The 25,847-nt window shown below is 37.6% G+C and overlaps 1 protein-coding gene across 3 annotated transcripts in view; it reads right to left on the reverse strand.

Moving 5' to 3' along the window:
* AP1S2 (adaptor related protein complex 1 subunit sigma 2) overlaps window positions 1-25,847 on the reverse strand; it is a 33,817-nt gene that overhangs the window by 2,321 nt on the left and 5,649 nt on the right. Inside the window, exons 3-5 of one of the 3 annotated variants that reach the window (XR_012764857.1) lie at window positions 20,347-20,455; window positions 19,228-19,365; window positions 522-3,385 (exon numbers count right to left, since the gene is read on the reverse strand). Coding sequence is in view for 1 of the 3 variants with exons in the window: in XM_075428888.1 (XP_075285003.1) it covers window positions 19,228-19,365; window positions 20,347-20,455 (247 nt within the window). In the remaining 2 variants the exon portion in view is untranslated. Of the gene's footprint in view, window positions 1-521; window positions 3,386-11,104; window positions 11,200-19,227; window positions 19,366-20,346; window positions 20,456-25,847 lie in introns of all 3 variants that reach the window. The other 2 variants (XR_012764856.1, XM_075428888.1) reach the window with 2 other exon arrangements.

Raw genomic sequence — 25,847 nt, forward strand, 5'->3', positions numbered from 1 at the left:
GAGTCAGTGATTTTTGTGGTGATTTGTTTTATGGGTCTCAAAAATCTGTTAGGAAAGAATGAATAAATGGATGAATACACTGACTGATGCAACTAAGATACAGTATCCCTTAAGCTCTTTATAAGAGTCTTTTTTTTTTTTTTTTTTTAACACCAGTCCCATGCTTAGCTTCTAAAACTAGGTCAAGGTACCTAAGGACACCTGGTGTCAATAAATTGACCCCTACAGAAGTGGATGAATTGCCAGGACTGGAATTGTATTATTCCACACATAAAGTTAATTCTAATCTTAAAAAACTTTGTTTAGATTCAGAGTAAGTTGTTTGATACAAAATTCCAAAGGGTTATTATCAGGTTTGTATTCATAATTCCTATAGCATCTGAAAAGAAATAGTAGTTTAATTAGAAACATTAGGCTGTCCTTGTCCATAATTATTAACAATATCATGGTAAATAAAAAGGGATACTGTGTCCTTACGGAAACATAAACAGTTTTAGTATCCAGAGTACGAATAAACTTACTTTAGCATCCTAAAACAAGACATGTCATGAAGCAGGAAAGAAAGGCAGATAATAGTTAAGGCAGCAAACAAAATTTGTCAACAGCTTTTAAACATTTATTAAAAAAATTGTCAGTAAAATACATAATTAAACACCTTAAATCTTGCAAATAACACCAGAACATTGTCTCTATCAACCCTGACTATGTAGCTCAAAATGATCAAGTTTACAATCCTCATTCCGTTCATGTATAAGCTGATCTAGTATTGAAGAAACAAGCTATGATATTTCAAAAGCAACTTCATTCGAAAGTAAGTCGGTGCTTGGAACAGGCCACCCCTGAGCACTTCGAGATAGCTTCCAAAATCCAGTAGCAAATAAGAAATTGCAAGAAAAAGGCAAGTTAAAAGTGGAAACAAGATACTCAGAGTATTAAAGGTACAGTGGGTTTTTTCTCACTGATGCAATATTTAAATATTCTTCGTCACTGCAGTGACCTTGATGAAGCCAGACAGAATGGCAGGATTAAAGGTTTACTTGTGTATTTTAAACACAAATCCCCCAAAAGGAGACACTGAAGAAAAGGCTATGTAGCATTTTTAATATAACCTGTCGTATTATATTCCCAGATTACTTTGTTGCATTCATTTTAGAGGACATGTCTCCCCTATCCACCAATTTAAAGCATGTTACTCAAAAAAATCCTACACTCTTATCTATAGCAACAGAACTCCGAGTACTCTAACAGAACATAACTTCTTGAGCCTTTCAGGGTCTTGAAAATATTTGTAATAAAACAACTTTTCACAGTTTTAAATTGATTAGATAGCAGTGGACACTTACAGTTACCCAGTGGTGAAACAGGATATTTACTAAATTACCTGAAAACAAAGTTGCTCAATAGCTATGAAGAAACACAGTGCACTGCTGCTGCTGTCTTTAGAGCAGCTTAGTATTATGGTCTCCACTGCCAGTTCAAAGTTGTAGGCAATTTTCAACAGGCATATACTTAAATAAAGATTAAATTTCTTCAAGTAAATTAAGGTCATTCGCTAACAATGAATTTAAAACAATGTATTTCAAGGACATTGGCTACTTGGCCACAGATACCTCACCAGTAAAACTCAGTAAGATTTTAAATACTACAACAGTAACCTTGAGGCAGGCGTGCCTTCTTATGTGCACACCAACAATATAATCTCAAAAGAAACACCTAAAGGCTAATGTGTTTTGTTAGAGGAATAATTTCATCAATTACGACTTTTAAGAAACAAATAGAACGAATTATATTACCTTTTGTTCACATTATTTGTTTTTGGAAGTGTCAAACATTTTATCCAATTGTTATGGAAAACATTCTGCAGTATTATACACTACCTGCAGCTCAGAATCACCCAAGGCAAACAATGCAAATTTGAAATATATCAGAACACAGATGAGGAAAGAGAGTCATTCACATGAGACAAAAGTGCATGCAATACTTTATTTCAAACATGCCAGGAAAGCTAATTCATTACCTAGTCATTTAGAAGCAAGCAGCTGTATACAGATAACAAGAAAAACAGCATCTCATTACAGCTCAATGCACAGCATTTTAAGGCAACAGGCATGAAACAACGCAGGCTAAAGCAGCATTAACCAGACATTCAAACACATTGTTAATGTCTTACAGAAAAAAAGGCAAACTTGGAAATGGAAAACCACTTCTATGATCTTGTTTTCTGAGATTTCAGAATGCTGCAAGTCCAATCCAAATCTTTTGTCTAATTCCCCAAATCTCCCATTTTTATGTCAGTTTAACATTTGAAAGGTAGTGCATTACCACATATAGTAGGTGGAACTAGCTGTTTGTGGTTAATCTCAGTAACTGCCTCCTTGCTAATTACATTTAAACAATTTTCAAAACCAGCACTGGTTTTAGGTGACAAATTATTCTCTTCTACTAGGCAAACAGAGGATGCAATACATGCCCTCTCACTCTGCCCACAATTTTTAACTGAAGGTACTTGTCATACTTATCCTTGTGGCAGTTCTGATACACAAGGTAGCCTGCACCTAAAACTGGAAATGCCAGTTGAAGGAGACATATTTCAAGTATGCCATTAACGGACTTAAAAAAAAAAAATCTTTCCAACCCTCACCATTTGTAAAGCAATGAACTTGTTCTCTCCTTCAGTAGCAGCAAGTGTTCAACTACTCAAGAGTGTTTTGAACATTTAAATACAAACGTTGTACCTTCAGATTTACATAAGTCATTCTCTTTACCCTAATCAATTCTGCCCTCCTCCTTTTCATAAGGTAAGTCATACTATTGTGCCAGTCTCAGAAAAAGATACTGGTATGTGCATCTTTAATTAAGATGCAAGGTCTGTGTAGAATTTCGTGTAACATCGATTAATACTTCTGTGTGTAAACATTTCACATACTACTACTCCTTCACTAGTTTCTCTGTGTATATTAACTTCATCTACAGGTTTTAAGCGTATGTTTAAATAACCACCACAGCTTATTCGAAAGATAAACACAGGTCAAGTAACGTTACAGTTGCAGTATATAGATGTTTAACTCAGAAAATTCTACAGAACTTTTAAGCATAAGACTTCAGGCTTACACACAATAAAAAAGTTAAACCATATGCCAACAAGCACAAGTTTTGCTGAAATGAGACATGTGAAGAGACAACACTGTAAAACAGAGGGGGAAGAGGAAAGTACAACAGCAGAGAATGGTTGTGGTATTCTATTAGATTCAAGATGACGCGATTCACCAAGCTGATGATAATGTTCTGTCATGAGTAAGTCACAGGTCTAGCTCCTCTGAAATTCTGCATGCATGATGAATGAAGCCATTTAGTACACTGGGACATTAAAGTATTCATGACGTGGCTACAAAAGAAATGTACATATTCTTATACATAATAGAAAGGTGGACAGATATGCAAGAAAACAAAAAGATAATCTCACTGTTGAATCTCTGACATGAAAAGGACATTTGATACAGAAATTGTATTTTTGACTACTCTAGTCCTCCGGGAGGGCAGGGAGAACCATCACTTTACCCCCCTTGTATTTGCATGCTGGGTCCAACAACATACAGGACAACTTCACATCATAATCACCATATTATGTAAGCTCAGAGTTTGTTCTCAGCCAAAAACTGTTTGAAGCTGAGATACTGTTCCAGAGATGGACCACCTTATATATTTGCTCCATTCTAGCCTCTTCAGTAGACATCGACTACTGGCTACTGCCAGAGACGGCATGGGGCTAAGTGAACTTCTGACATCACCTACTGTATCTGCTGTGATCAATACATGTCACTAACAGCCGGCCAGAGCATGGTTGTGAGCCACACCATGCCAGAGTAGTACAGCAGTGGCATAACTTGTGACAAAAATTATCTTTCTATCAAAGGATGCCTGTTTAAAAAATGGTAGTCATCTGAAACACCTCTCAGTAGGCAAAGTTTTCTTTGCTTTTGAATTATGCCACTGAACTTAGTACTGTCTTACATTATTAGCATGAACATTAGTACACAATTTGTTGAAGGAGGAGTTAGAAAGCAAGCAATACTCTTTTTTTTGTATTAAAAGACTAAAGACAGTTTAGGACATTTTTAATGAAATAACAGCAATTTAGGAGTATCAGCCCCACATATGTCCATTACACATCTTTCGAGAGGCAAAAAAAAAGAACAAACCAACTCTCTGCATATCAGTTACCATCTTTCATGATGTACCAATTAAAATCTTCAATCTATTTTAGTACCCCACCCCAAAAAATTACAGAAGTCTTACAACAGAACTGAGAAAGTTCCAATTATTTCTAAACCTAACAATTTCATCTTGTGCTATCCCAGTTTATTCACACATTCAAGCTTGTGTATTTTTAAATACTAATCTCCAATGGCAAAAAACCACAACAAAAATATCCTAGAAGCTTCACAGGATTCATACTGCTTTTCAGTATCACTAATCTGAACATTATTCCATAGTAGTTAAAATTATTCTGAACAAGCCAACTGCAAATCCAGTTGAGTTCTCTAAATAATAGCACCTATACCTCAGTGACAGTTGCAGATGTGTTGTATGAAGTCTGCTGTGATTTGTGGTAGAACTCAGAAGAATTTGGTATATAATAGAGAATTACAAATGTGAATTTTGACCCTTAAAACCTCTCTTACTGCTTAAGTGAAGTGTCAGCCTATATTAAAAACAAAATGCTGAGGCAATATTCCTAACTGGAAAAGGAACTGCATGATGGTGGTATGCAGTACTAGCCCCAAGGAGTAGAAGCTTTGACTAAAAAGAAAATATTAACTCCAGAATTGCTGCAGCGTCCACAGACAAAAAAATTCTCAGAGAGGTACTTATGGCAAACTTCTGCTTTACTTAATGCTGCTGGCATGATACAGATTCACTAAGACAACTGAAAAACAGGCATATTGTAACAATTTCAAACGCCCAATTTTTACAGTTTCGTATTTTCAGGTTTTATCTTGAACATATACGCACACATGACACTGATTCTCCTCCTCCTTGAAAAAACCTCATGTCTTCCAGTGTTTCATCCTTAGAAACCTGAAGCCATCAAAGTTGGTGTCTTCCCTGAAATGCCTGTCAAATCTCATAACAGATATCTCCTTAAATTTACAATAGCTCTCCGGACAGAAAGAAGAATGAGAGCAGCTGATTTTCTAGCACTCTTACAAAGTTTCTTACGAAGTTAATTACCATTCACTGTTGTTGTGTTCAAAGATTATCCAAAGCTGCGCACGTTCTTTAGCACACTCTTTGGCCTGGATGCACTGACCGTGTTTCCTTTTACGCAGCTGGTATCAACAAATAAGGGCACGGAAGTGTTCATTTCATGTTTATCCACTTGTCACCTTTCAGTACTTTCCAAACTTCTACTCTCCCACACAGCCCTGGGGTATTCCCCACCCTGTTCACATTTTCAGTGGTTTATAACTTGAGGAATTAACTGTCTTCACTGCAAAACTCTTCGTACACAAAATTAGATGATTGACTCAAATTACTGTTATGGGATTAGTGTCTCATCTTGACAGAAACTTACTATCTAATGATAAAGCATGACAGATTGTTAAATAACCACAGAAAGAAAGTGGTTATTTTGCTCCTGGTGGGTTTTTAGCTTATCAAACACGTAAACACCACCTGCACCTAGACTAGCAACAAACTGACATTGTAGAGGTGAATCAAAAAGATTAAAAGGAAGACAACAGTAACTGAGATACGCAGCCATAAGATAGCAATACGGTGAGCTGGAAAACACTGCAGTTTCAGTGAGACCTCTGTACCCCACTGAGGACATCCCAAACCATCACGCACAGAGGGTCTGGCACTGTGGGCAGCCTGACAAACAACAGAAAGGAAAATAAAGTTTTGACAAATTATTTGCCATCACAGAACTACAGTAGTCACCTTGTCTTCCTTCTGTGGAACTCTGCAGACCTCAGACAACATCTGAGCCTGTGAAGCATGTCCTTAAGATAGCTAGTTATCTGGATATAATGAGTTTATAAATTAGTTGATCTAGCAGCTAGGGAAGAGGCAATGGTATCCTTACAGCACAACACAATGGCAAACTAACATGAAATACCACCTATGAAAAATCATCACTTCTTTCAAAATCTGGATGCAAATTGTTTATCTGACTTTAACACATAGGTCTTAGATCCTAGTTTTGCCAAAGCAGTAACAGTTCTACAATACAAGCTGCACATTGCAATCCATCTTTTTCAAACTGACATCTGTGTTTACAGCTCATTTTAAAAAGCTAATAATACGCTCTGAAATTGTCAGCCTAAGTCATTAGAGATTTTTAAATTAGAAAAATGGTAGAGTTGATTTGTGTCAACAGAACTATTTAGCTAGCCCAACCCAACTGACATTTTTCTCAGCCAACTTTGTCATGACCCAGTCTAATTAAAAAGTCATAACCAACTAAAATTAGAAGGGACGTTATTTAGTCCAGTCCCCCCCAAACAGCATACCTGTAACACTCCTAAGAGATATTTAATCTGTTGCAGGCATCCAGTGATGGAAACTTTTTAATGCTCCCGAGGCAATCTACTTAAATGCTTCATTATCATCACCACTGGAAAATTTGCCTAACATCTACTTTGAAATTATTTTCTTGCTGCAATTTAAGCTATTTTATGTCTGTAGTGGACAAGAAAACAGCCTATTTCCTCAGGCAAGAGAGAGACAAGAAATTATTCATGCCTACACCAAACTGACTCAAGTTCAGTGTTTTGCAAGTGCTGCCATTCTACTGCCAACGTCACACAGCAGTGAGATAGACTTCATGAACACTTGGCATGCCTTCTTTTTCAGAGAAAGTTTGCTTAGGTTTTTGCTTTAACTTCTTTCCCATGAAAACCAGCACAAAGCCTACGAAGGCAAGCAATGTTAAACTACAGGCAAAAAATACAACTGCTACCTTTTGATAAAGACTTGGCTTTTTTGCCCCCCGGGCATCTAAACAAACCCCAAGCTAGAACAGACAAGATGCAGGAACATGGAGCGCACAGCAGTTTGGGAGCGATGCTACGGAAACAGGCTATGGGGAAAAGAGAGAGGAGGGATGTTTAGAAACATGAAGTTCTTACAGCAGGAAGAGATTAACATTTAACAAGCACTTTAGCAATGCTTTAGAAGCAATTACTTTTACACTCTACTTCTGAATCTTCATGAGGAAATGTTTCTAATGAAAGGCTGCTTTAGGAAACTGCTTTGTTCACTTGAGTTTTCAGGGATTTCAAAATAGTAGAGTACCTGTTTCCCAAGCTTTGATTAGCCAACTATTCGGGAACTCCAATTACATGTTTACTGGGAAAATTCTACTTTACTTTCAAAGGAGAGCAAAGTGTTTTCTCAGAGAACCTAGAAACATTCATGAGGATCTGAACATGTTCAAGGACAAATATTAACTATGATGATGTTGAAAAACAAAGAACAATCCCACATCAATGTCAGCTCCAAGTCAAGACCTTGTCTGCAGCTTCCTGAACAGAATGGACAAGAAAAAGAAATCTTCAAGATTGGTGCAAACACAATACTCAGCTAGAGTCTGAAACAGCAACAGTTGTCATGCAAGTGTTATTCAGCAAAACGTCCTTGCATATGCACACACTTTGGGTCTAGAACATCACCTCAACAGACCAGAAGGATATGACATAACATCAGCAGTGGCCTGCCTGCCTCCCCCTCAAAAGCAGAAGCAAAAATATCAGTGGAAGCTTTGTGTACTGTAACTGGATAACAGTGGGTGCTTCCTGCTTCTTAGCTGTTATTCTGACCTGCTGGATCAGAGATAATCACTTCAGGAGCAGTGCTTTATACCCACTAATCAGTTGCTACCCAGTGACCTATGAAGATCCGACAGCCTAATCTTTATGGGTAAGGGTGTTTCTAAGCATCCACTGGAGGATCCACTTCCCCACCACAAAACCGCAAGTGCTTTAAGCAAGCACTACTGCTGAATACTTTATATTGTGAAGCTAGAGTCAAAATTATGACAAAGCACAGAGTTCTCCATCTGATAAGCCCACAGTGTCTGTATGTTTGGCAGTTTGCCAAACTACACACATAAGGATTCATTAGTATTTTCTTGCATTTTCTTCCAGCACTGCAGCTACAGGTTTGCATTACTTATTCCCCTTTGCTTAAGGAATCTTTTCTTAAACTGCAGGGTTGTATCTTTGAAGAGATGACCAGAATATACCGCCGTAACAAGCCATATCACATCCATTATCATTCAGCTTCCATAGCAATGGCATTTAAGCATTCCCCCTTCCTTCCTGTTCCTGCAGCACTTTGCCTTGTTATAATTGTTTGGACAAATGTTTGCAGGGTCAAGTTGTAAACATGGAAAAGAAATGCTGCTGACTACATGTTTTTAGAAATGAGCAATTTAAATTGGATCAGTTTAAGTGGATCTGCAATCCAGTTCTAGAATAGTAATATAAGTAGTTTCTCTGGCACAAAGGAAAGAGGGAGGGAAAGGACAACTGAAAACTCCGTAAATCAATACTGCTGCTGAAGCTCCTTGCCACACTCCTATGACTTAAGCCAACAGCAGAAGTGCAGCGTAAGACAGGTAAATTAGAACTTATCTAACTACGCTAGCTGACTTGGGGGTTCGCAGCAGACATGAGTCAAGAACACTGGCTTTTTAAAACACTTAGATACACTGGGAAATGTTAAAAATAAAATGTAATTTAAGTTGCACTATTAGCTTTAGCAAAAGTCCTGGCTGCCACCAAAAGCAGCTATCGTTTACTTCCCTTTTCAGTGCCACTGCTTTCCTCCTCTTGGCACTTCCCTCATCCTCCCCTGCATATTCTCAGATTTAGCCAACAAGCTAGGAGCCACATAATCACAGGGGCAGTCAATCAACACAAACGCCACCACAAAGGTGGCATCAGGAGTGGATTTGGCTTTCTCAGCAAGAGTCACTGTCACCATGGTTTTAGGTGATGAGGAAACTGCACCCTGACTCAAGACCATGACATTACCACCTGTAAACGGCTGTTGATAGAAAGCTGAGTTCTGTTCAGCAGAACTTGAGTGTACAAACAAAAAGATTTCACCTTTCTAGTTGTATACCAGTTAGGTTTTTCAACACTATACAACGCTCACCGTAAATTTAACAAAATTCTGTATGGAATAGACTACTTCTGAATACGTGGCTTATTATGCTTGCCATACAGCACATGGAGAACTCCGCATCCTAGTTTACAAGCAAATCTCTCTGAAAGAGCCCTCAAAAAAACAAATTATACTCATTTAGTGCTTGTTTGTGCTTGATAGAGTAACACAGATTAAGTAATTTGAAGCTGTGTAACCTATTAGTTAAATATCAGGTTAATCCAAGCACAGAAGGTATATGAAGTAAACTCCTCCCCTGGCCCAAAGACAACCTTCTTTACCTCAGGAGATCTTTCTTTACCACAGCTGATCTTCATTCCTATATATAAGCTGCAGTTCCCTCCTGCAGGCAAACTATCCCCATCTCTTCTTATGTGCAACCATCTACACATCCCTCTCCATTCACCTTGGCAGATGCCATCCCCATTTCTCCATATTCTGTGGAGTCAGGACAACCGTGTAAATTAAGCTCTGTACACAGCAATTATTCCTTTACTCCTTCCAGGGAACAGTACAAGCCAGGAAGAAGCATCCCGCGAGCATCTCATAATGCCACTGTGTTTAAATCAATGTGGACAAAGCACATTTCTTCAACTAAAACTGTGCCCATACATAGAATTCATCAGGGACATACTGTAAAGAAGTAAACTGGAGTCACACAGAAATTTCTAAGCCTGAGCTTGCATGTTGCAGAGTTGGTCTTTGGAACCATTTAAGACAACAAAACAGATTAAGACTCCCAAGTAAAAGCTCTCTGCTTAACATATGTCCCAAACAATACAAATGAAGTTTTAGTCACAATGAAACTTTTACAGTCACAGTATTAATACTAACCTCACCGTGAGAATCACACTCTTTGTACGTGAACTTGTTATCATGGAGAGAAAAAGCAATAAACATGGGGGAAGAAAACTGTGGAAAAAGTCAAGCTTGAGCATTTAGGTTTTATCGTTGTTTTAGAATATGTCCAAACTCATATATGAAATTCTATTTTGAACAAATGACTTGTTGGCTGCCCTGATTCTACAGATCTAATATGCAAGCAGGTTCTTAGCTGCTCCCGACTCCAACACAGATCAATAGCTGTATCATATACTAAGTAACCTTAAAATAGTAAAAATGCCCATACACCAACAGTGAATTTGAACATGTTATAAAATATTTTTGTCTATTATAATAATTTTCTTTTGTCTGCAAACTAAATCCTGATATGTATAAAGCTGCATATGAAATTAGATCTATTATTGCAGTTCCACATTATAAAAGCCGATTTGTTTCCTGAACTACTTGTTTATCATGATGCCAAATAAGCAGCAGACTAATTACATTTTCTCCAGCGAATCATTTTCATGTGTATTTTAAACTTGCCTTATGGAAAATAAAATCTTACCTTTATTAGTAGGACTGCCACAATGTATTCCACTTAGGCTTTGGACAAAAATATGTTGCAATGCACTATATATGCAAATAAGCTTTGTTCTGTCATGCAGCATTCGGCACTTGATAGACAGTCAATTGCAGCAGCACCCAGTCTTTTTAGGGCCCATTTTCTTTGCACAGCAGATGTAAATAGCTCATTTTCCAATAAATACACGTTTACATGGGTTGATTGTAAGTAAACAAAGCCAAACATCTGTTTAGTTATTAGTTTTGGTATCCATTTCTCTAACTTGCATTATCCCACTTAATTACAAACACCAAAGAAAGCTAGTAGAAGTCAGACACTTTAAGTTGATGCAGTTAGTACGAAAAAGGAAAATAAAAGGGAACACTCAAAGCACTCTTCAAAGACCATCATGCAAGTGTTGCAGAAAGTTAAGCCCATCACCCATGTTCTGTTTACCCTTGCAAGGACTTAATTACACGTGCAGCAGTCTTTGCATAGCACCCGTTTAATCCATGCCACCAAAATGGTAAATTTGGTAGTTACCAATCATTTAGATGGGGGTCAAAAGGGCTAATGCCTTAGATTGCTCTTAATCATAAGATATCCTCAGACAAACCTCCCCAGTCTTCATTCTGGCTCTACAAACACAAAATCAAGCAGCAGTGAAAATGTAATACCAACTACTTAAATAAAATAAAAAAAAACAACACCCACCCAGTTATTTACAGCTTATTTTCATTAAAAACAAAAGTTAAAAAATATTCTAAACTATATAAAAAAAAAATTCAGTTATTTCAATCAAATCTGTTTCAGCTGTTGCTAACACAATTTTATTAGGTCCTACTAAAGTCCACTCAAACAACAAAAATGCATCAGTAAAAAACATCTGTTCAAAGACTCCAAGCAGATGCACTGAAAAACTTCAGTTTATTTTTCATTTCTTAACAAGATAAAGGATATTAGTATCTTACAAGAATAAGTTCTAGAGAATTGTGTAGAAAGCTCACCTGTGCTTGAAGGAATATTAAATATTTTCTTAAGAAAACTTAAGATCAGTTGTTTGTTATTATAACAGATTGAAAGCATAACAGAATAGGGTGCTACCAAATTTACATATTTAATTCCTATGTAACCATATTTACTATTAAGTCATCATTGTTACTTGCTGAGCTGTATGTGATAAGCCAGTCATTTTCATGTAGCAATGCCTGGTGCAAAAAGTTGAGCATTTTCACTTTAATCCATCTGTTAATCAAAGATACTTAGATTTCTCAAAGAATTGTGGACAATAGGTCTTCTCAGACTGTTTTTTGCCTTTTTAAAATAAATTTTTCAGCATAAGATTTAAAATAGGTACACTTTTAATGCATCTTGATATCCATCACCAGAACTACTACTGTTGCTAGACAGCTTGGCAACAAGAAAACACAGCTTCTCCCTTAAAAATAATAAATAAAAGCCCAAGAACACATACCAGCAATGTGCCTGACATCTGTACAACACACAGATAAGACCAGAAAGGAATGAGAATCTAAAAACCAAACACAACGGGATGCCTCCTGGGGGCATTCATATTCTTTTCACCTACTGTTCTGTGGTGCTCTGAAACCATCTTCACAGGCAGTGAGAATTTTAGGAAAGGGTAGTAGCACTGCAACATGACACATCATCTCAGACACCAGAGCAAAAACGGAATTTTCTCCTCACTATCTCATGGTTCAAACATTAAAATTGCTCTTTTCAGCATTCTGCCAGATTCAGGTGACATGTTCTATTAAAATGCAGATTAATGTGCTCATTCAGAAAGAGCATCTAATTTTGACGATAAGATACTCCTTACTGTCAAGCAGTCTTCTGCAGTTGTTCATTGAATTTACTATGTTTATTGACCAAAAGCACATGACTAAGCTCCTGAAAACAGCTATGGCATATGCAGCAGTGCAAAATTTTCATCAGTGCTTCTACAGACAGTAACAGAATATCATCTGTGGAGAAAAATCTATCAGTTCAGTACACAAATAATAAATATACCCTTAATAGAATTACAATCTGTGAGGAGTGTGGTGTACTGTTAATACACCCTCAACAGTTCCACAAGGATTGCTTGTATTAATAAATGATGAACTTCATAGGTAGTTTTGTAAAGTGGACACTGTTGATAGGTACTGGAATTCACAGAGAGGGTACTGAATAGATATCAGACAGCAACGACTTCACTTACACTGATTTGTCTTACTTAATTGACACTTCCTAATGTTTCAATTTGCAAAGCTGACTGAATGCATACTTAATACTTATATGGAAGTCTCCTTCCTCACAACTTGTTCATTCTTAAGAAGTTATAACCAGCACTTTTATTTCTTTAATAGAATAAGATTACTCACATCTTGCATGCATACACACTAAACAAAACAGTCAGATAAAAAGAAGAATATTACGGAGACAGATTTAATATTTTAAAGGTCTGAACAAAAACTTCTCAGGTGAAAAGCAAACTGCTTTCTATTGTTTTCAATCTATAAAGCCAAGGCCAGATTAAGATTTGACAATATGTTTCTGGAAAGACAACTGGATTTCTAAAGCATTTGGAAATCACAGCCTGCAAATCTATGATAAGTCCTAAGCATCATGACACATCCAGAAAAACAAGAAACTTCACAAAGAACATTAAGATACTGAATCGCATTTTTCAAAAAAGAATCACAAGACTCACATACAGACCAGCAAAAATATTCAAGTTACCAGAAAAAAAAGCAGTCTGAGAATGGGAAGAAGGTGAAGTATCATACAGTAACTTCCTGGATACTTAATGCCACTTTTTCAAGAAGACATTTAAATTGGAAAATGTTAACTTCCCCACCTCCCATTCCTACTTGGGAGAAAAACAGAGATGTAGGTACTACTATTAATTTTCTGGACCAATTCCTATTGCTTTAAACAGAAGAATATGATTTGGTAAGTATTTGCAGGGAAGCCTACTCCACAGTACAAGAAGGACAGTTCAAATACATCTATTAAAAATATGAAAACACCTTTGATATCAGACCTGTCAGCAACTATTAAATTTACAACTAATTATCTTTAGAAGTTTGTTCCAAAGAGAAGCAAAGTTCGTATGATTCCTGATTGCGTGTATTCTTACAGTTCATTCCATCTAAAGTCCAGCTGAATTTACATCAGGTATTTATGAAGCTATGATGACTTCTTAAAAAATTGTTGGCAGGTTTTATCAGTGATTTTACAAACTCAATGGTCTATAGTACAGTCAATGACAAGCAAGATAGCCATAAACATATATCTATATGAAGCCAGAACTGCAGCTCTGTAAAGATTTAAGTTATTACTTGAACAGAATGCTACAAAAAGCAAAGTAATTAACACAAAACATATGCAAAGAATGGATCACGGTATGACAACTTTAACTGACATATTTGGAAATACCACAGTTCTACACAATCAAACACTTTGTAACTTTAGTACCTCCTTGCTTTCCACCCTGCGAACACTGGATTTAAAAAACAGTATCATTTTTCTGACCACAAGCATAACCCATATCGTAACTCAACAACAAATAAGCAAATTTTCCTAAGACGAGGTGCAAAATACTCTTCCAAAGTGAAGCATATTATATATACAATGTTATAGAGCACCACTGTAATCAAGCATGTATACAAGGCCTACTACATTCAAAAAATAATAACCATCTGTTCAACTGATGTGGGAAAACGAACACAAAAGCAACTGACCTCTTCAGTCAAGCCCAATATCCTTCATCTTGGTTCTTAGTAATGTTTTGTGGCAAACCATACAAGTCTTTAAGAACAAGCAATTCAATTTTTTATTCCCAAGACTTGGGGGGGGGGGGGGAACAAACCACACTATCTCACACTCAAAGTATCTTACAAAAAGCCATTTCCACACAGATGCACTTCCTCACCTACTACATAAAAAGCACCTCCAGTTTCAACAGCACAATTATAACCTCTTTCCTTCTACATACCCAACATACTTCTGGGACTGAAGTCTGAAATGCATTTTACAAGTGTCAGCTACCACAACACTACCACGATTTACTCTATCTTCTACAAGTTGGGAGGGATTCCCAGGCCACAAAGATCACAGCTATTTCTTAATCCTTAAATAATGAACTAACAACATATCCCTTTCTCACTCATGATAACTCTCATAGCTCCCCTTACATATCTTCTAAAATGTAATTATAGATCATTATCTGTGCCTAAAATCAAGCACATACATGTCTTAAGAACTACAGTCTTAAACTGACCGACCCAGCTGGCTACTTGAAACCTAGCCAGAAGTTATACATGAAGAACAGACCACAATCAATGCAGTCAGATCTCTACTGTAATAAAGATGTCATTATTCTTTCTTGTTTCACATGGAGAGGAATACAGGTGTAGCAGAGGCAAATGTCATCACTGCCAACTTAGGAAGGCAATATACTTCAGTAGTCTATATTTAAGAGCTAACATTAAGTGAAGACTGAATTAATTGCATTAATTATGGTAGGTTTCTCAGGAGACTAGTAAAAAACAGGTGCTTACAAAGGCTGCTTCCTAAACTAGACAAAAACTCCCACACACTCCAGGCTTAAATACCAGGGATTTCTTTTGTCATTGCTAGCATTCCTGTATTTTGTCATATCTCAAGGACAGTCTAATACCATCTCTCCACTTTTATGCATACCTTCAAACCTGCAGCTCCCAATTAGCATATTTCATTTCCAAGAAGAAAATTTTCTTGGCATATGTAGGAAATTCAGCAAATTCTTTTCCAAAGATGCTCATTCTAAAATGACAAGCTTAAATCTACATAGCAACACTAAGCATCTAGCACAAGTCAGCTGACATTAACAATTTAATCACCTTTCTGGATATAGGATGAGATGAGGGCTTGAAATAGCAAAGTAAACATGGTTAATTGATAGCATATCTATTATTCTTCATATGGAAGAACTAGTAGATACTACCCAAGGCCAAACTGCAAGAGCCTCAGAAAAAACATTCACACAGCTTTTAGATTTTTGATCATTACTAAAATAGTGATGAACATAAGTATGATTTGGAATTCACAGAGAGGGTACTGAATAGATATCAGACAGCAACGACTTCACTTTACACTAATTTGTCTTACTTATAATTGACACTTCCTAATGTTTCAATTTGGAAGTATGATTTGTCAATAGATCCACTGGCCTTTTTACTGAGATACCTCTTCCAAAAAAATATATTTTTAATTATTTTAGATGTTCTGCAGTCAGTTACTAAAAGAATACAAGTGGACAAAATGGGGATAATTTCCAAAATACTTTTACAAAAAGTACATGGGATGTATTTTCACTCAAAGCCAAAATTTAGGAACTTTTTTCTAGTTCAAATGAAGATAATCAAGTTTGCATGGTTTTGCTTTTAAATATATAGATAACTGCCTCCTTTAGAAACTCGAAGTATTTACTCCTTGATTTTAGTGTTTTAGCACAGTGAACGACCATGAACTTCCAAGCACCATATCAAATTACTTGGACCATCAAAATAAAAACACAGGAATTAAACATTTAAGCGAAAAAATGAGATCTTCTCTTTTCCATTGTTGCTAGTTTCATGCATTAAAAAAATTAAGTAACATGAAATCATGCACAGGATTATCTTTTAGCTGTTCCACACACAACAGGTATATAACTCATGCCACAACATACTGCATCTGCCAATCATCATCTTTCAGTATAATTGAGTTGTTCACACAAGCAAAAAAAACACCTTTCCATAAATGTATGCCTTTGTAATCACTAGTTAAGTATTTAAAATTTCTATAGCAAACAAGATATAAAATTATCAGACAAGACACGTGACAGCATTCTTTTGAACAGAAGTACTTCTAGCAATAGATTTACAAGAAAGTATGGAAGCACTGGAATAATTAGTTGTTACTACCATTCATATGGATAACACAACCAGTATTGACAACTGACTACTGGTAAGTTATCAGACGGTAATAAATGGGGGGGTGGTGGGTGGGTAGGGAATGAATATTTGAACTGAGAACATTATTGAAGAGCTAACAAGAAAGTGAAGGTTAAAAAGGCTTAAAAAGTTAGTAAGTTTCAGTCACACGACCTCTAGCAGTTAGAAAGTAGACCGCACAGCACCAAGGACTTTGTGAAAAACTGAAGTATGTGCTCAGAGACAGAAGACATCCTGGAAAACTGCCACAGAATATACAAGTAGGCAAGGCTGTTAGGAGCTAATTCACTACTCAGCAACTTATGCCTCTGCATATTTTCTTTTAACATCACGCAAATAGCCACTTAATATATTTGTAATGATTTTCCTTTGTGTAAGTATCTGTACAGCTTTTAATCTTTAAGGTGCTTCATACATTAATGTGCATAGCATTACTAATTAATAATGTTGTGTATTCAACACTGAAAAATAATTTTTAAATTAAGCAATAGGAGTATTCAGGGCCAAATAAAAGTCCTTTTGTGGCACATAATTAGAATCTGACATAGTCAAAAACAAATACACAACCACCCTGCCAGAAATGGTTTGCATTTGGAATCAAACCACATTTCATTCCGGTAGGTACCAAAAAGTCTCCAGTTGTGACAAACTATTATTTTAACAACCTTCTTCATCAAACTCAGCATGCACATAGCAGCAGTCGATACAAAAACAAACGTCTGCAGAAAGAGTCCAGTTTCACTGGAAGCCCAATTTAAATACGAACTCAGACTTTTACGGGTTTTAGAAACTAAAAATCAGATATATGGAGTAGTTTTATACTTGATCGACAGTCAATATAATATAACTAAGAATGAAAAACATAAGAATCAAACATAAGACTACAGTGATGCTGTGATAAACTGTTACATTGCAATTTAATCAGAAAAGATTTAATAAACCTTGACAGAATAGAAAATCTCAGAGATGTGGAAAGGAAGGGTAATCAGAGTAAAGCTATCAGGGCAAAGGAAGTCTCCCATTGAAAAAATTATACTTCCTTTTGCGTAAAATTTTTAATTTGAAATTATATTAAATGTAAAAAAGAATGCTAATTGTTTGGATAGAAAATCAGTAATTAAATCCTAGAGGTACAATGCATTTTTGCTTCAGAAGAGCCATAAGAAAATGGTGATAATAAAATTCAAAACCAGTGAGAATGAGAAAAAAATACAGTAATTCTATTTTATGTATAATTGACTGTGCATTTGCAGAACACAGGCTGGAATAGATAACTAATCTGTTATATCTGTTTTCATATAAAGAAGAGCAAAAGATTTTAAAACAATAAACAGACTATTTTTTCTCCCTGTTTGTAATCTGCAACAGGACTTCTGGTTAACATAATTCCTTTTAAGAGTAAAGAAGGGCTCAATAAAAACTGCATCAGAACACAAGTAGTAAGTAAGTGCATGTATTTCCTTCCTAGAAAAACAGGGTGGAAAATCTGTATGTAATGGCTGACCTTGTTCATGACACTAACTAGCTGTTGCAGACAAGAACTGTAATGTGCTGTGGATTTGCCTGTACTCTGAAAGGACGACAAACACAACTACAAAGGTAAAGAACATTATGTGTTTCCCCATCCCATTAATACCACATTCAACAAAAAAAGAGTACCAAGTGGAACACAGAATGCTTATATGAGAATTATGCAATTAACTCACAGGACGAAAAAAAACAAATTGAAGGTTCACATGAGGGGAAAGAATAGAGGAGCTTATATTTATATAGAATCTTACCAGTGAACCTCAGTACACTTAAAAAAAAAAAAATCAAGGTTCATCATCCCTCTTAAACTGTATGTTCCACTGACTTGCACACAAGACTGATAAATCCCCCAGCACACCAGAATTTTGTGTCTTCCATTTAGACATTCAAAGACCTTAACACTGACCTTGCAGCAATTCAGTAAAAACAAACAAACAAACAAAAAAAACCCCACACTCAGCATAGCATGGAGAAACAGGGAAATGATACTAAGTTTTTCTATACCATTGAACCCCTTCCCATCAAATGTTTTCGAAAGAAAAATGGTAGAGATGCAATCTGTCTTTTTCAAAGTTCGTAATGGACAACAAAAGCATTCAAAGTGTGTTCTCATACTTCATTCTGTATGTTTCTATAGCACTACTATTACTGCATTGTCAACTTAAAAGACAGAAATGTTCCAGAGTAAGCAACCTATAGCAGAAAGGCAGGTCTTTAGAATAAGAACTATACCTGAATGAGTCTCAAAGAAGAGAGTCTAGCTTCTGGATTTCAGCAATGAAACAGTAAAGAAGTAAACATGCATCAGGTATGACAAAAAACTAATGGTTGATTAATAAAGAGAAGAAATGAAAGACACGTAGATGAACAAAACTAAATTAAAACAGCATGAACTATAATTATCTAGGTATACACACAAAACAGCCACTTGCATTTCTAGCAAAACACAAAATCACAGTAGGTTACAATATACACATGCCAAACAAAAAGAAAAGAGCAGATAACATCATAATATTGCACTATTAGGACAACTAACTAGAAAATACATGCTAGGCATGCTAAAAAGCACCTTCTACAAGCTTAGAGAAACAGGAGCTTTTTCTAGTCACAGTCTACCATGCTGATACTTTGGCTAGCGAAGTTGAATTTGCTTACCTCCTGTAATAGATCTGCCTGTTCAATGGCTTTGAGAACGTTTTTCTTGGAAGTCTCCTGAACTTCCCCGCCCAAAAGGAACTCATCCAGAATGAAATAGGCTTTTTCAAAATTGAAGATGATATCGAGTTCACATACCTAAAAAGAACATCAAGCACTACTGCAAAGTGGGAATATATTATCTATTGAGGTATAGCCTCTCACAAAACTTAACCTGTTTACAGTTTCACCAAACTTCACCAAATCAAGGTGTTAGCCTCAAGCTATAACCTTTTCAGAAACAGGGCAACAAAAAAAAAAAACAACAAACTGTCCATTGAGAAAAAAAAAAAAAGGAAAATATCTTTATTCACTTGAGTTAAAAACAGTTATACCAACCTCTCTGAAAAACATTTTCATTGTTAAAAAGGGTTCAACTCACAACCATCAGTGTGACATGGCTCTTCATGAGGCAAGAGAATATCCCTATAAAAGTTCTCTTCTTGCCTGTTGTAACCAAAGGCAGATCATGCAGTCTGACAGAGAAATGTGAAAACACAATAATCACAAATTTCTTACTCATCCTGTACATTTCCTAGTCAGAAGGACTAGGAAGGCAGAAGTACGAGCAGCAGTTTTTCTAAGAGTGCTAATGTACATTATTACAGTTGTTTGTATTTGCTATCTGGGTAAGCAGATGTCTATCTTTTATTTCCTCATCACTCCTGCTGCTACTTGACAACCAACTGCTTCCTTTGGAAGCAGATGTAAGAAGTGCTCACACACTAGAGCAATGCCAGGGAGAAGAAAAGCTGGGCGCCTAGACAAAAAGCTAAGGATAAGATTTTATCTGACCTTAAATAAGACTACTATGAAATGAAATAAATACAGAGAATTAACACCAGATTTGTAACAGTTCTTCACTATTAATGTCTAAATTAATAATTTAATTTTGTATTTTAACAGTTATATAGACAATCATCAGTTTAGTTTGGCCAAGAAAGCAACAGAAAGTGTGTTAGATGCACCTTTTCAACAACTGGTTGATTATGTTTTAAAAGTGCTGTGGACATAAAACAAAATGACATAATATAAACAGACTGTGAATCTATAAAAATTAAAAAGAAATTACTAACTCACACTGCCAAAATATTTGTCAAGAAGTTCTACATAGCGATGAATTATTTCCAGAGTTATTAGTTCATTGTCCTGGTCTTCAATAGCACAGCAGAAATAGAGGCTTGCGTATCTGTAATAACAAAATAATCCTGACGTTAGCATAAGAAAATGAGCAAAATTAATGCACTTGAGATGTGTTATGTTCTAAGTAGTCCTTCATACTCAAGTTTAGTGTACTGTTACTCTAAATCAACAGCCATGCAAGCTCTACCAAAGAACACCTGAAAGACCAGCAGACACATGCATATAGAAAAGGGATCTGCCCCCTTGAGTCAAAAAAGACTTCAGTCTTTACCATCCTCTAGCTGACAGAATTACATTAGCCTAAGAGGTGGCTGGAAAACGAAAGGTATTTGATTTTTTGGCTTCCTGGCAGAGTTCTGAGGCATGATATTTTCTCTGCTATCTACAACATCCAGACTCTGCTATACTAATCAACAGATTCAATCTTAAATTCTTATCACACAAGCTACACACTGAGATATTAAAAACTACAGAAAATGCCTCAGGAAAGATAAATTGAATTAGCAATTAGGATTTGGTCTTCACAGAGATTTTAACAAATGCCAAAAAAACTCCAAAACTAACACTGATGTTATATACCCCAACTGCTATTAAGTCAACAACTCAATCCCTACCAACTTTCCTGGTATCAGACTAACAAGAGGCCATCAGCTAGTTTCTAGCAATCCACTTCCACCTTGGAAGACAGAGAATTCTTTACTTCAGATATGATATTGAGTTCCATTTTAACAAAAAGTCCATCCAATTCTACTGCGGTCTACCATACACTTGTTCAAGTCACATTTGAAAAAGCTGATGCAAAAACAAAACAGGAATCAAAGCTGAAAAACCTATTCAGTCTTTTCTGAAGTGCCAAAACCATATGCCGTCCAGACACACATGGCACAACAGAGATTTCAAGTAACACCTGTTGTAACTGATAATTTACATGAACCAGAAACAGCTTTTCTTTGCCTGTTTAGAGAGTAAAACGGGCCCCATTAAGCACTCTTTGAGTAGCCAGTCCCATTGAAAAAGAAGTTATTCAGATGTGAATGCCAAGTTTAAGATGCATGTTTGTTTCCTATACATAGAAATGTATACACCTTTTAAACGTTATGCATCTTTTATCAGCTGGGAGTTCGTAACCCCCTCAAAGAACCTGGCAGGGTTTTTGGCTACAAGTCCTGCAAAAAAATGTTGCATTTCGTCATATGTTCAAATTTGTCTCCAAGCCACTCATCCAGCATCATTTATGACCTGATAGTTCCCCCTCTCTGCTCTAGCTGAGTTAAATTGCAATGGCTTCATCATGAACAACTAATCAGAATAACTTTTATTCAAAAGTTTTAAAATATTGTAAAAACATTACTGCCTAGGACTTCTTTCCATCCTACCACAAAACACGATGGGAGAGGGAAGAGAGGAAGACACCTCCATTGAAGCACTTAACACGGTAATTCCCTTGCTCTTTCATCTTTTCACCACGGTGACATCAGCTCATCAGAAGTTCTATCTGAGCACAGTTATTTTGATTTTACACTGTTGTGTTTCTGCCTCATTAATTTTTCAAGGACATATACAGTCATTGTAGTAGCTTGTAAGATTCAATCTGTATGAGGCATCTTTCAGTTAAAGCTGTTTTAAAAAGTATTGGGAAAGTGGTATTATAAAGAAAAAAATGTTTTCAAACCTAGTGAGGAATTTAAGTCAAACTCCATGTTATCATACTTCACTGTAGAAAAAAAGAGCTTTAGCACATTAGTTGACATTTACGCTAATTACCAGCACTTAGGCCAAACCCATCTAAACCAAGCTTTCTTCATATTCAGATGCACAGCACTGACTATGATGAAGTGTAGTTAAACTGTTCCCTTACAGTGTTTAAACACAAGTTGAATCACATACCAGCAGACTTTATCAAATCAGATTTGACTCAAGTATTTGAAGTTTGTCTACATGGAACACTCCTTCTGCGCTTCCCTATTACTTCAGAGTCTCTTTTGATGCACAGAACTATTTTATGCAAATATCCCAATAAAAGAGGCAGGCAGGGGAAGGTAGAGAGAGGGAGACTACTTAACATAAAATACTTTCCCAAAAAGTGGTCTGCTCTCAGTGTCCTCATTTAAAAGAAAATGTAACATACTTTAAGAACTTATTTGGCAGCTAGTGAGTAGAATACACATTCAAGCTCCGTCAACTGCAGTTTTGGAGAAAGAACACCGAGAAATGAAAACTACTCAGTGGACATCTTAACACAAAATGGAGGCCTGCGTATCTATCATTACATGCAGAGAATATTTTTCAAAGTATTTTTTAAGTAGAAGCCATGACTAATGGATCACTACACAACAAAAGAAAACAAATGCAGATTCAGTAAGCCTATATGGCAAACAGTGGAAGAGTATACACAAGTCAGCCATCATTGCAAAGAGCATGAGCATACTACAAAGGTATACCTTTCTTCAGACCCAAATTCTCAAAGGCAATAGATTATTGTAATTTTTTTTTCTCTGCAGGCCAGGGCTTCAGAAATTAGCGTCCACGTGTAGCCTACAGCAGATAAACCAGAGGTTTTGCGAAGTGTAGAAGCTTACATAAAGAGTGTCTGTACAAAGACAAGTAGATTACTATCCACAGACTGAAAAAGATTTCTGCTCTGTAGAAGCTTTGTTTCTTCATAATGAGCCTGACAGAAACCTGTTTTTCATATGCATCCAATGAGAAGGCAAATCCTGACAGTAAAGTATGTCACATCACACAAAAGCAAATGTAGTACAGTCTGGAAGAAACATTCTGCTCTTTTTATTCCCGTTACAGTTGTGTGGTGTGTTTTTTTTTTCCTTAGTAGGTTTTAGCAGCAGAATCTTCAGGCCCAAATCAGCTGCTTACACTCATTTAGGGAAATACTTTACGATAAACATCCTCCACTCGTTAGAAAGGGCACCAAAACCAGTTTGGAAAAGTCACCTAAGAATGTAATATGGAATAAAAGAACAAAAAGGAAACACAGGAGGTATAAATGCTCATACAAATTCCTGCCTTCAGGTACGTGACCTTAGCAGTTTTTTGTGGAAGGAAACAGAAATTCATGAACCTTCTGCCCTAACAGTTGCACTAGTTCAGTAGTGTGAAGCCTCACAATTGGCAGGCAATGCTTCAGCGAAGTTCTCAGCTACTACTCTGCTCGCAGCCAGGTTCAGTAATTCTGCTGGGGGATCAGGTCCCTATGAGCAGAGCATAACTTGCAAATCCCACCAGTTCACTGCTGTTCTCCTAGCAGATGAGAGAACACCTGCTTGAAGTCATCCCTGGAAGTTTGTCACCAGATAAAGCTGCAAGCCACAAGACTGTCAGCATCTACATCTCATTGCATGTAAATTCTAACTGCAGAAATTTAAAGCCTACAGAGGTTGGCAGGAGTAGAGCTGAACTGCAAATGACAGCCAAGCTGCCTTCAAGAGGCAGACAGGTGCTTAAGGGAGCCCAAGAATCTGGACATTGGTGATAGTTTACCATAGTCGACACAGTGAAATCTGGGACCACTAAAGCTGTACTTGGCAAAAGACTTTCTTTTTCCTCCTCCAAAAAACTTAGACATTTATTTAATAAAACAAGAAGTTCTGAGTCTCTAGTACAGGCAGATCAGTCATTATTCAGTCACAGATACAGAAATCAACAACAACCCTACTAAGTAAAACACTTCTTTTATGGTTTTTCATTTCAGCAAGGCAATACCCCACAGTAGTACTAGAAATAAACAAAACTAGAACTCAATCTGGCCACCATTGCAAGGGACAACAAAAAAATGTTTTCACAAATACATTAGCAACGAAAAGAGAGGCAAGGAGAATCTCCATACCTTATTGGATGCAGGGGGGAAGACTGCCAATGAAGATGAGAAAAAAGCTGAGGTACTTAATCCCTTCTTTGCCTCAGTCTTTGACAGTCAGACCAGCTAATCCCAGGGTACTCAGCCCCAAGAGCTGGAGGACAGGGATGGAGAGCAGAATAAACCCTCCATAATCCAGGAGGAAGCAGTTAATGACCTGCTACACCACCTGGACACTCAAGTCCATGGGGCCAGATGGGATCCACCCAAGAGCACTGAGGGAGCTGGCAGAGCAGCTGGTCAAGCCACTCTCCCTCATCTGTCAGCAGTCCTGGCTAACAGGGGAGGTCCCAGATGACTGGAGGATCGCCAGTGTGACACCCATCTACAAGAAGGACCAGAAGGAGGATCCTGGGAACTACAGGGATGTCAGCCTGACCTCGATGTTGGGCAAGATTATGGAGCAATTCATCCTGAGTGCGCTCACCAGCCATGTGAAGGACCACCAGGGGATCAGGCCCAGCCAGCATGTGTTCATGAAAGGCAGGTCCTGCTTGACCAACCTCATCTCCTTCTATGACCAGGTGACTCGCCTAGTGGATGAGGGAAAGGCTGTGGATGTTGTCTACCTGGACTTTCGTAAGGCCTTTGACACTGTTCCCCACAGCATCCTCTTGGAGAAACTGACTGCCCATGGTTTGGATGGGTGTACTCTTCACTGGAGAAAGAACTGGCTGAATGGCCGAGCGCAGAGAGTGGTGGTGAATGGATTGGAATCCAGCTGGTGGCCGGTCACGAGTGGTGTTCCCCAGGGCTCAGTTTTGGGGCCACTCTTGTTGAACGTCTTTATCAAGGATCTGGATGAGGGGATTGAGTGCTCCCTCAGTAAGTTTGCAGTTGACATCAAGCTGGGCAGGAGTATTGATCTGCTCGATGGTAGGAAGGCTCTGCAGAGAGATCTGGACAGACTGGATCCATGGGCTGAGGCCAACTGTATGAGGTTCAACAAGGTCAAATGCTGGGTCCAGCACTTGGGTCACAACAACCCCATGCAATGCTACAGGCTTGGGGAGGAGTGGCTGGAAAGCTGCCCAGCAGAAAAGGACCTTGGGGTGTTGGTCAACATCCGGCTGAACGTGAGCCAGCAGTGTGCCTAGGTGGCCAAGAAGGCCAACAGCATCCTGGCTTGTATCAGGAACAGTGTGGCCAGCAGGAGGAGGGAGGTGATCGTGCCCCTGTGCTCAGCCCTGGTGAGGCCACACCTGGAGTACTGTGTTCAGTAGGACAAGAAGGCCATTGAGTTGCTGGAGTGTGTCCAGAGAAGGGCTACGAGGCTGGTGAGGGGTCCAGAGCACAAGTCTTCTGAGGAGCAGCAGAGGGAGCTGGGGTTGTTTAGTCTGGAGAAGACTGAGGGGAGACCTTATTTTTCTCCGCAACTACCTGAAAGGAGGTTGTAGCGAGGCAGGTGTTGGTCTCTTCTTCCAGGTAACTACCACCAGGACTAGGTGAAATGGCCTGAAGTTGCATCAGGGGAGGTTTAGATTGGATATCAGGAAAAATTTCATTACTGAAAGAGTGGTCAGGCATTGGAACAGGCTGCCCAGGGAGGTGGTTGAGTCCCCAT

This window comes from Opisthocomus hoazin, chromosome 1, assembly GCF_030867145.1.
Source record: "Opisthocomus hoazin isolate bOpiHoa1 chromosome 1, bOpiHoa1.hap1, whole genome shotgun sequence".
Lineage (NCBI taxonomy): Eukaryota > Metazoa > Chordata > Aves > Opisthocomiformes > Opisthocomidae > Opisthocomus > Opisthocomus hoazin.